Here is a 9769-nt window from a genome sequence, read left to right as displayed (position 1 = left end):
GATGAATGGGTGGATGAATGGATGGGTGGATGAATGGATGAATGGATGAATAGATGGGTGGATGAATGGATGAATGGACAGATGGATGGTTGGGTGGATGGATGGGTGGATGGGTGGATGGATGGATGGATGGGTGGATGGATGGATGGATGGATGGATGGGTGGATGGATGAATGAATGGACAGATGGATGGTTGGATGGATGGGTGGATGAATGGGTGGATGAATGGATGGGTGGATGAATGGATGAATGGATGGATGGATGAATGGGTGGATGAATGGATGAATGGATGAATGGATGAATGGATGGATGAATAGATGGGTGGATGGGTGGATGAATGGATGGATGGATGAATGGGTGGATGAATGGATGAATGGATGGATGAATAGATGGGTGGATGGGTGGATGAATGGATGGATGGATGAATGGGTGGATGAATGGATGGATGAATGGGTGGATGGATGGATGGATGGATGGACAGACAGATGGATGAATGAATGAATGGATGAATGGAAGAATGAATGAATGAATGAATGAATGAATGAATGGATGAATGCCTGCAGGGTGGAAGCTGAGACTGGACCTGACCTCTGATCTTACAGCAGGAGGAAACAGACACACCCCAACATGCTGCTAAACGCCACAAATCTCCTCCGGTTTTCCCACTTTTCCTTTTGTATTCCAAGATTTCCACTGCAGTTTTTCCAAGAACTGTTTACTCTTTTCTTCTTGGCTTCACCGTTCAAGCTGTGAGTTTAAACTGGAACCAGAGATTTAATCTAAAAGCTGAGAAAGATCCAAATAAGAAGATTTCATCATGTTGTTTTCTTCTTAGTTTAGCAGTTTAACTTCTTCTGCAGACTTTGACTTATTTTAGCTGTTCTTATATCAAAACGTTCAGCTCATTCAGCTGATGGCTGCTACGACTTTTGGTTTTCAGAACTTAATATTTTTTTCAAAAAATTATTTGACTTTATTTACAGATATTTACCCTGTAGAAATACACAGAGATCTCATTAATTCCTTCAGAAACTTTGTTCTCTTTAAGCTGCTGTTTTGTCTTCTTATGCTACCTTTAGCTAACATTCTGCTAATTCTAGCTTTTTGCAACAATTTTGCCATGTTTAGCTTCTAGCTACATTTAGCTGGCTCTGTTGTCTTTTAGCTCGCGTTCTGCTTCTGTTTTTCTGTAACGTCTCATGTTCTGCAGTTATTCTGCTTTTTCTCTGAAAATAAAATGTCTTTAGTTCTGTTTAATCCACAAATCTCCTCCGGTTTTCCACCAAATCTTCCCACTTTTCCTTTTCTATTCCATGGTTTCTGCTGCAGTTTTTCATCTCGTCTTCACCGCTCAAGCTGAGAGTTTAAACTGTGGAACCAGAGAAGGAGTTTAATCGTGAGAAGGAAGTAAAAAGGACACAGATTTGCAGTTTTGCATGAAACCTTTTTTAAAACCAGCCTGGAACAAGAACAGAAACCAGCTCAGAGCTAACGTCGTGTTGTAGATGTTCAGTGAAGAAGCCCAGTTTTATCTTTATGGACTCAAACGTGCAGAAATACAGGAGCAGCGAGGAGCAGCAGCGAGGAGCAGCTCGGTGTTTGTGTTCAGAGAAACAAATGAACTCTGAGTCCAGGCAGGGAAGAGGACGGAATGAGAGGAGGGGAGGCTTCGAGGCTGACCTTTGTGTCTCTGAGAGTCTTTCTGCTCTCAGATAAGTCTCAGGCCCAGTTTCAGGAAAATATTTCACAGGGAGGAGCGGCGAGGAATGTGAGGCTGACAGAGACGTGACAAACCTCCCCACAGTCCGGTGGAGCACACGGAGGGAAGAACATGGAGGCTTTCTGTCCTTCAGCTCTGGATAAAGGTCGGCTTTTATTCAGAGCTGGCTGCTTCATAAAGAAAGTCCACTGAACCTCGTCTTTAAAGGCCCAAACGTTACATTTATCTGTTCTGATGTACGAGTGGAGCAGGAACAACCTTCAAAACACGAGTAATCCTCTGGAAGAAGTTCACTTAGAGCAGGAATATTAATTAAAGTCATTCAAATTATATCAACAAAACAAATCAGCAGAATGCTACAAAATAAAAGCTGGGATTGATTTAAAAAATAAAAGGGCTCTCAGAGGTATGAGGTCACCCAGCTGCTGAATCCTTAGTTTACAGAGATAAATAAAACAGCTGTTCTGATGTTTGCTTTTAGCTTTTAGTTTCCGATCTGCTTGTTTTAACTTTAACAGCTTTTTTAAACAAGTTTAAGCAGCTAATTTTTAGTTTTTAAATGAAATCGTGTGCAAACCTCCGGTCTTTCAGACATTTTCTTGACGTTTGGCTGATTTCGTTCTCTCTCAGTCCACTAACCACTTTCAGTAAAATGACCTTTCTGGTTGCTAAGCTGCTCAGCTCAGATTCTTCAGTATTCAGGTGTTAAAAAAACAAAAAACTGCTCCTAAACTGTACAGAAGAACCGGTGTTGGCTCTGAATGTTACAAACAACTTGGAAAAAGAACCTGTTCTAAATTGCTCCTCGAGGCGTTTTTTCTTCCTGACAACCTGCTGCACAAACTGTTTGTTCCAGTTTTTTTACTCATCTCTGCAGAAAAGATGCCACCGGTTGACAGACATGAAGGAGTGGCTTTGGCACAACGAGGTGAATCCCAAAGAACTGGCATCTGAAATCTTTTTCACGGCGCTGGCTGCTCGAAATCAGAAATTTGTTTTTGCTTCTGTTTTTCATGAGCTGAACTCAAAGATCTCAGACTTTTTCTATGCACACAAAAGGCCTTTTTTCTCTCAAATATTATTGACAAATTAGGGTAAATCTGTGTTGGTGAGCACTTCTTCCCCTCACAGGTGTGGCGTGTCAAGACGCTGATTAAACAGCGTGATTGTAGCCCAGGTGAGCCTTAGGCTGGCCGCTCTGAAATGTGCAGTTTTATTACACAGCACGATGCCGCAGGTGTCCCGAGTTTGAAGGGAGTGTTGGCACGCTGACAGGAACGTCCACCCGTGAATTCAGTGCTTATTTCTCTACCATAATCCGTCTCCAAAGGCGTTAGCAGTTCTACTAATATTAGAGAGAAAGTCTCAGATCTCTGAGTTCAGCTCATGAGAAATGGGAGCAAAAACTAAAGTGTTGTTGTTTGTATTTTTGTGGTTCAGATGAGCAGCTTTTTCTCCACCCCCTCCAAACAGACGGACATGTTGGTGGTATTAGACACCTATAATTTGTCATCCCCATGACTGTGTGCTGCACCTGTCTCACTGTCGGAGTGATTCTGTTCAGCTGACGCACCTGCACATCATGAGTCAGGAAGACAAACACATGTCCTCATTCGCTCGTCTTGTTTTTCAGACCACGATGGAGTCAAGGCCGTCTTGTTTAGACACGGGAGGCATCCGAGTTATGTTGTTGAGTGCCTGAGAGCTGGGAGTGTTCAGCAGAACTTCAACATGTTCAAAGAAATGAAATGAAATGCAGCTTCTGCTCAGAAACTCCCAAAATCCTTCAACTCTCTTCTCTGAAGCCTGATGGGAATTTGGGATTTAAGTTTGTAATAATCTCAGCTGACAAAATGCCAACTTTTTAACATATAAACTGTAAAAGAAGTGTTTAAAAGAAATGCAGAGTAGAAATGAAGCCTCAAACAAACAGAGGGAAAAAAAAGTACAAGACATTTTATAAAAGATCTGAACTCTCTGAAGACTTTTGTTTCTACATGTTTATGTTGAAGATGCAACAAGTTCTAAACTCAGACACAATGGAAGTCAATGAGAGTTTGGGTGTGTGACCTCTGACCTCTGGGGTTTTTTAAGAGTAAACCATCAGTCCTACAGCAGAGAGACACACGATGGGTGCAAGAGGTCAAAAAAATCTCCATTCTGGTGTAGAAACTGAATACGAAATGTAAAGTTTGTGGGAGTTAGAAAAATCTTAGAAGGTTTCGACTAAAATGATCATAAATCTGAAAGTTTGTGTGTGAGGCAAGTTTACCAAGGCTGATGAGCTCCACAACAAGAACTTCTGTAACAATAGATTTAAACCCTTCTGATCACTGTAATACCTGTTGTTGTTGTTGTTGTTGTTGTTGTTGTTGTTGTTGTGTGCTCGTTGTTTACTGACGCCGGTTCAGCATCCACGCTGTTTCCTGTTTCTTATTTCTCTGCATGTTTTGTTGTCTGACTGTTTCTGCGTACTGTTTATCCAGTCATATATAAAAGGTTATATATATAAAAGGTTCAGCTCATTTATGTTTTTTTGTACTTTTTAAGAATTTGGAAACATTTTTCTCATAGAAATACTTTGAGATCTCTTCAAATCCTTCAAAACTTTCTTTGTTATCAGCTTCAGTGAACCGTCTCTGTTTTTGTCTCATGCTGCTTTATGTATTTTAACTAAGGTTTACAATGTTTGTTTTTTTTAGGTAGCTGGTTTTAGCTGTTTATGCCCCTCCTGTTTTAGGAAGCCTTCAGCTTGTTTAGCTGCTTTTAGCTACTTTTAGCTACTCACCTCCAGCTGCTTCAGTAAATCCTTCAGCGCTCACGCTGTGCATTTTGTCATCTTGCTGTCTGCTTGGTGTTTTGAACCTGGGGGAATAAAAACTCATCGTTCTCTTTATTTTTAAACAGAAATCTGAATTTGTCGTCGGCTGCAGATCTCTAAGAGCCGTGCTGCTTTTCGCCTGCCTCCTCGCAGCCATGAGCTCGCAGGGTTCCTTCGGCAGCAACATGCTGTGTGAGTTCCTGTCTCTTTGGCTCAGCTTGTGTTTCTGCACACGATAAGATCCGGCTCTAATTATTTGTGTTTTGCCGTTGACCTTCAGTTCAGACCATAAACGATGACCTGAACGCGTCACTGGCCACGGCGGACGAGTTGTCCAAGGAGTTCAGCTCCCTGATGCAGGAGGCGTCTTCCAGCAACAACAACAAACCTTCCGGCTCTCAGGTACACTCGTGTCCGCTCGCAGGACTCGTTCTGGGTCCATAACGTCTCATGTTCGTGTCTCACATGTTTTAGCAAGTCTTTAGCATGTTCACAGCACTTTTTTCCATTGCCTAACTTCTAAAGCGAACGCGTGCCTCTGGGTAGCTGTTCATAGTTCTAGTTAAACTGGTTTGTAGTAAACAAAAAAAAATTACTCAGTAAGTCTTCTTCAAACACTGCAGCCCTGTTCAGGAAATAAAATACTTGTTAATAAAGACAGAAGCATTGATTTACAAACTGCTGAAGGTCTAATTTCTGTTTCAAAGACTGATAAAGGTTATTGTTGGCTGAAATAATGTTTTATAAAATTTGAAACGGGGAAAAGAGAAGAGAGCTGGATTGATTCAGCGTTCAGAAATTCCTCCAAAAATCTCAGATTCTGAGTTTTATTTACAATTTTAGTTCTAAAGAAAACTTTTGTAGCAGCAGCACGTTTCAGAAAAGTTGTTGAATCTGTCCGAAATAAGATGGGCAGAGTTTCAGAGGGACCAGCCTGCCTCGCTGATGGTATGGGGGTACATTAGTGCCTCAGCTTACACATCTGGAAAGGCTCTTTCTCCAGGTTTAAGAACATCTGTTCCCATCCAGATGATGTCTTTCTCACACTTCATGCTTCACTCTTTGTTTCACGGTGAAAAAGTTTTAAAAAGTTTTACATTTTAAACAACATCCCAAAGTTTTTGGAACTGAGGTTGTGTTTGTTTCTATTCAGACCAGACCACAGAACAGTTTTCTTCTGTCTTTGTTCTTCTTAAACAAAGTCAGAAAAATTCTAATTTAAGTTTGTTTATTTGCTTTTTTTCTGTAGTTTTAACGTCACGTGTCAGTGCAGAGTTTTTTCCACATGTGGTGAAGCTGTTTCCCAGCTGAAAATGTTAATCAGTTTAATCTTACCCATAAAATGTCTGAATGTTTAATTTCATTGATTTGTTTCTGATCAACCACAGTTCACCTCGGTGGTGGTGAAGCTGATCTTACATGACTTCTTTTATTCCTCCTGCTCTCATAATCTAATGAAACATTTTGGCATCAGTCAAATTCAACGTGTCTCTGAGAAACTACCAGAATACTGAAATATTAGCTCATGCCTCCTCAGCAGAACACGGATGCTCAGTATTTATTTTTCTCCTCAGACCAGTTCGAACACCTTCAGGAACCAGTCTCAGTTCGTCGGGTCTTCCAGCCTTCCCAGCTCCAAGTTGTCTTCGTTGTCCTCCAGCCAGGCGTATTACAGTCCCGTCGACTCGAGCATCTCCAGCAGCAGCAGGAATGTACCATCCCCGCCTGTTGTCTCCTTCGGCTCCACGTTGTCTTCAGGAAGGGGCAGTAACGACAGCCCTAACTTCAAACCCTACTCCCAGAGTCAGACGTATTTCAATCCCATCGACTCCAGCATGTCCAGCAACAGAAACACCCCGTCCCCACCTGTGGTCTCCATGAGTCCACACTCATCGCCAAAGATCCAGAGGTCACCACGCCACACTCGCCAGCGATCCGGGGGCGACACGTTCACCTTCAAGCAGCAGATGCCCCTCTCCCCACGGCCCGATTCCCCCTCGTATTATGAACGGAGTCCACAAGGCATGATTAACTACAAGGAGAGAACAGGTTCACCGAGCCGAAAGTCTGCGACTTTGGAGCATCCGTGTCGCTCCCCGTCACATCAGACGTCCCTGACCCTGCTGAGTCCGAACGACAGCAGTCTGATGGGCATCAGGTCACCTCGACACGACAAAGGTCCCTCTCCGCTGACGTTCAAGAGCCCTTCTTCTTTGTCTTTCAATCCGTCATCTTCCAGCACCCTTCCTCGAAACGCTTACAGTTCAGGACAAACAGGTAAGAGCTTCTTCTTACCCAGCCATAAATCAGGAAAAGCTGTGAAAAGTCCTACTAATAAAGATTTCTCAGGAAGTTGATGTGTTTATGTAACTTTGGTTGTACTTCCCTTCCTTTCACCATGAATCCTTAAAGATGAGGGCATGATTTGGCAAAACAGTCCCAGTAAGTGGAATGAAACGGACCTAGACGTGGCCTACGAGAGGAAACCTCATCACAGCTACGACAGTTGGTTGATTTTCTGTTACTTCACTCATTTATTCCTGGAAATGTTCTCCTTTTCTGCAACGTTGTTGTTCCCATTGCCTGACTTTCACTTCACTGCTGCAGAGACGGAGTGGCTGCGGTCGCCGGTGCCAAACAGCAGCTGGCGGGAATCCAACCTCGATGGCTCCCCTCCAACCTCAAGCCCCAAGAAGGTGGGTGTGGAGACTTGTTTATGAGTTTTGTGTCCCTCAAACTTCCTTATTCCTCCTAAGTCACTCGAGTCCTTGAAAATCTTACGACTTAAGGTTTTTAAAGTATCTATTTCTGCCTCAGGGTGAGCAGATAACTGTAGGTTTCATCACAATGAGATTTTTAACAGTAAGAAGAAGAAGCCTTTTAATGTTGAGTCGGAAATTGCTTTGTGCATTTGAGAAACAAATAATAATAATAAAATGTAAGTGCAGACATGACTGTTTCATTCTGCTACAGACGTTTATCTTGATGTTTGTTTTCTGTGATACTACTGGTGGCTCTGTAGTTCCTGGACGGATTTAACAAGAATCTCTTTCTTCATTTTTCTTTTTTACTTCCAGGATCATCGCTTGCTTCCCCAGCAGGGTTCCTACGGTTCCCTTCCTCGTAACGCTCGTATATCGGTCCCGCCAGACGTTTCTGCTCAGGCCCAGTTCCACAGAGAAAAGAAAAACAGCCCTCACTACTCTCAGCCCATTTCCCGCATCACTATTCCTCCAAGTCTTTCTCAGCTCAGCCACCAGAAGGCCTTGCCACTCTCGGTCATCCTGCGCCTCCAGAACCCCTTCTTTGGAGAAGGTTTGATCCAGCCCTCTATGGCTTTAGAAGGAGAACGAGACGTTCCTGCACCCATCCTGCAGGACTTCTTCCACCAACCTGCTTACCAGCCACACCAGCTGCCACCTGAGCTGAGGCAGCCAGCTGTTTACAGTGATGGTAAAACACATTGCACATCTGGATACGGAATATTTTAGGTTTGCAGGATCCGGTTGCTATAAACTTGGTTTGCTTCCTTTTCCAGTCCTTCATTCAGGAGACGTCGACGCAGAAATCGAGCATCTGGAGAGTGGTTATTATGGTCCGCCGTCTTTGGAGAATCCTGCCATGCCGGGGGGCGGTGGAGAGTCGGAGCAAGCTGTACCGCCTGCTCCTCGGCCCCTGAGCCCCACCAGGCTGCAGCCGGTGGTGGCCCCTGAGGCCCGGATGCAGGAGGTCCCAAACCCGGAGGAGCTGCTCCGCATCAGGGCAGAAATCCCCCGTCCTCTGAAGAGACGGGGTTCTGTGGATCCAACCAATCCTCAGAAGAAGGCCTCGCATTACCAGCGGAACCAGTACAAGTTCGCCATCAAGAATTTCTTACGCAGGAGCCCCCACAAAGGCGAGCATAGGAGCGAGAGCGGGAGCTCCTCGGACGGGGAGGACAGCGTTCCGCTTCCTCCTCCTTTACCTCCGACTCAGACATCCAGAGTGGTTCCTCCAGAAGTCAAAGTAAGAAACAGAACCAGAAAGATTCAGTAATTATGGTTTCAGGTTACATACCACAGGATTCATGCTGATGCTACGATTGAATCTGCTTTTTCCTTCAGAACTATCCTACGATTCTGCGGAAGGCCAATCGGAATCGCAAGTCTTCTGGGAAGCGCGCTCGGCTGAGCCCGCTGGTCCTGCTGCTGGACGGAGCGTTGATGGGTGAACTGGACACGGTGAAGAAAGCCGTGCAGGAGGTATTTAAACCGTATTCCTGGTTAGAAAAGGTTACAACATAATACAATCCCAACTCAACCTCATTTTATTTGTTGGTAAACTTCCAGTTCTGCATTTAAAATATTTAGTTTTACTGAATGTTTTGATAACTGAACGGTTCAGTTAAATAAAGTAAAAACAGATGGAATAAACTCTAAACAAGAAAACAGTGAAGCTGATGAGAAAATGTGACGTTTGTTAACATAAAGTTAAAAAACTTACTAAACTGAGTTCAAAGAAAGAACATAAAAAAGAAAATAGTTTTAAAAATTCAAACCAAGCAGCCAACAGAAATAAAATACAGGAAAAAAAATGTATTTAGATAAAGTTAACCTGAACTTTTACTCTATAATAAAGACAATATTGCACTTTGGCATTTTAGTTACTTTGTTTGACCCAGTTTTTTTTACAGCAGGGTGTCAGATTGAACCTTCCGGATCTGGATTTGGACACAAAGAAGCAAAAAAACCAGATTTTAGTTACAGTTTGAGAAAGGAAGGACTGCTGAATGTGCGCTCTTCTCCTGGAACAGTTATTTTAAAGTTTGCTCCAAACAGATGCAGCGTGTTGTGTTTGCAGCAGCATATCTGTGAAATCAAAGTCTGGATGGTTTTATCATCTACCTCAGATGACCGACCCCAGCCAGCCCAACGACGAAGGCATCACGGGTCTACATAACGCCGTCTGTGGGGGGCATCACGACTTGGTGGACTTCCTGGTCCGGATCGGAGTCAATGTCAGCGCCCCGGACAGCCACGGCTGGTAAAATTTTACTTTCACTCCCTTAGAAGGGAGCTTTATTTGACCCAGTTCCTGTAAGGCTGAGGGGGTTTTGTGGCAGTGGGAACATTGACCCCTGCCTTTGACCCCTGCCTGTGTCTTTGACCCCTGTGTGTGTGTCTTTGACCCCTGTGTGTGTGTCTTTGACCCCTGTGTGTGTGTGTCTTTGACCCCTGCCTGTGTCTTTG

General features: G+C 43.7%; 1 protein-coding gene across 5 annotated transcripts in view; it reads left to right on the top strand.

Annotated features, from left to right (window-relative positions):
* The window catches only part of ppp1r13l (protein phosphatase 1, regulatory subunit 13 like), a 19817-nt gene that overhangs the window by 4797 nt on the left and 5251 nt on the right, over window positions 1-9769 (top strand). For 3 of the 5 annotated variants that reach the window (XM_017431079.3, XM_025009316.2, XM_037980804.1), the window contains exons 2-10: window positions 4628-4733; window positions 4822-4943; window positions 6116-6818; window positions 6954-7046; window positions 7149-7237; window positions 7619-7994; window positions 8080-8546; window positions 8645-8782; window positions 9430-9563. In XM_017431079.3, the coding sequence (XP_017286568.1) occupies window positions 4697-4733; window positions 4822-4943; window positions 6116-6818; window positions 6954-7046; window positions 7149-7237; window positions 7619-7994; window positions 8080-8546; window positions 8645-8782; window positions 9430-9563 (2159 nt within the window). In that variant the 5' untranslated portion in view covers window positions 4628-4696. Of the gene's footprint in view, window positions 1-2606; window positions 2649-4627; window positions 4734-4821; window positions 4944-6115; window positions 6819-6953; window positions 7047-7148; window positions 7238-7618; window positions 7995-8079; window positions 8547-8644; window positions 8783-9429; window positions 9564-9769 lie in introns of those variants that run through there. The other 2 variants (XM_037980803.1, XM_017431080.3) reach the window with 2 other exon arrangements.

The sequence above is a fragment of the Kryptolebias marmoratus genome, linkage group LG2, assembly GCF_001649575.2.
Source record: "Kryptolebias marmoratus isolate JLee-2015 linkage group LG2, ASM164957v2, whole genome shotgun sequence".
Taxonomy (NCBI): domain Eukaryota; kingdom Metazoa; phylum Chordata; class Actinopteri; order Cyprinodontiformes; family Rivulidae; genus Kryptolebias; species Kryptolebias marmoratus.
The sequence above is the reverse complement of the archived record's forward strand: the minus strand, read 5'-3'. Positions and strand labels throughout refer to the sequence as shown.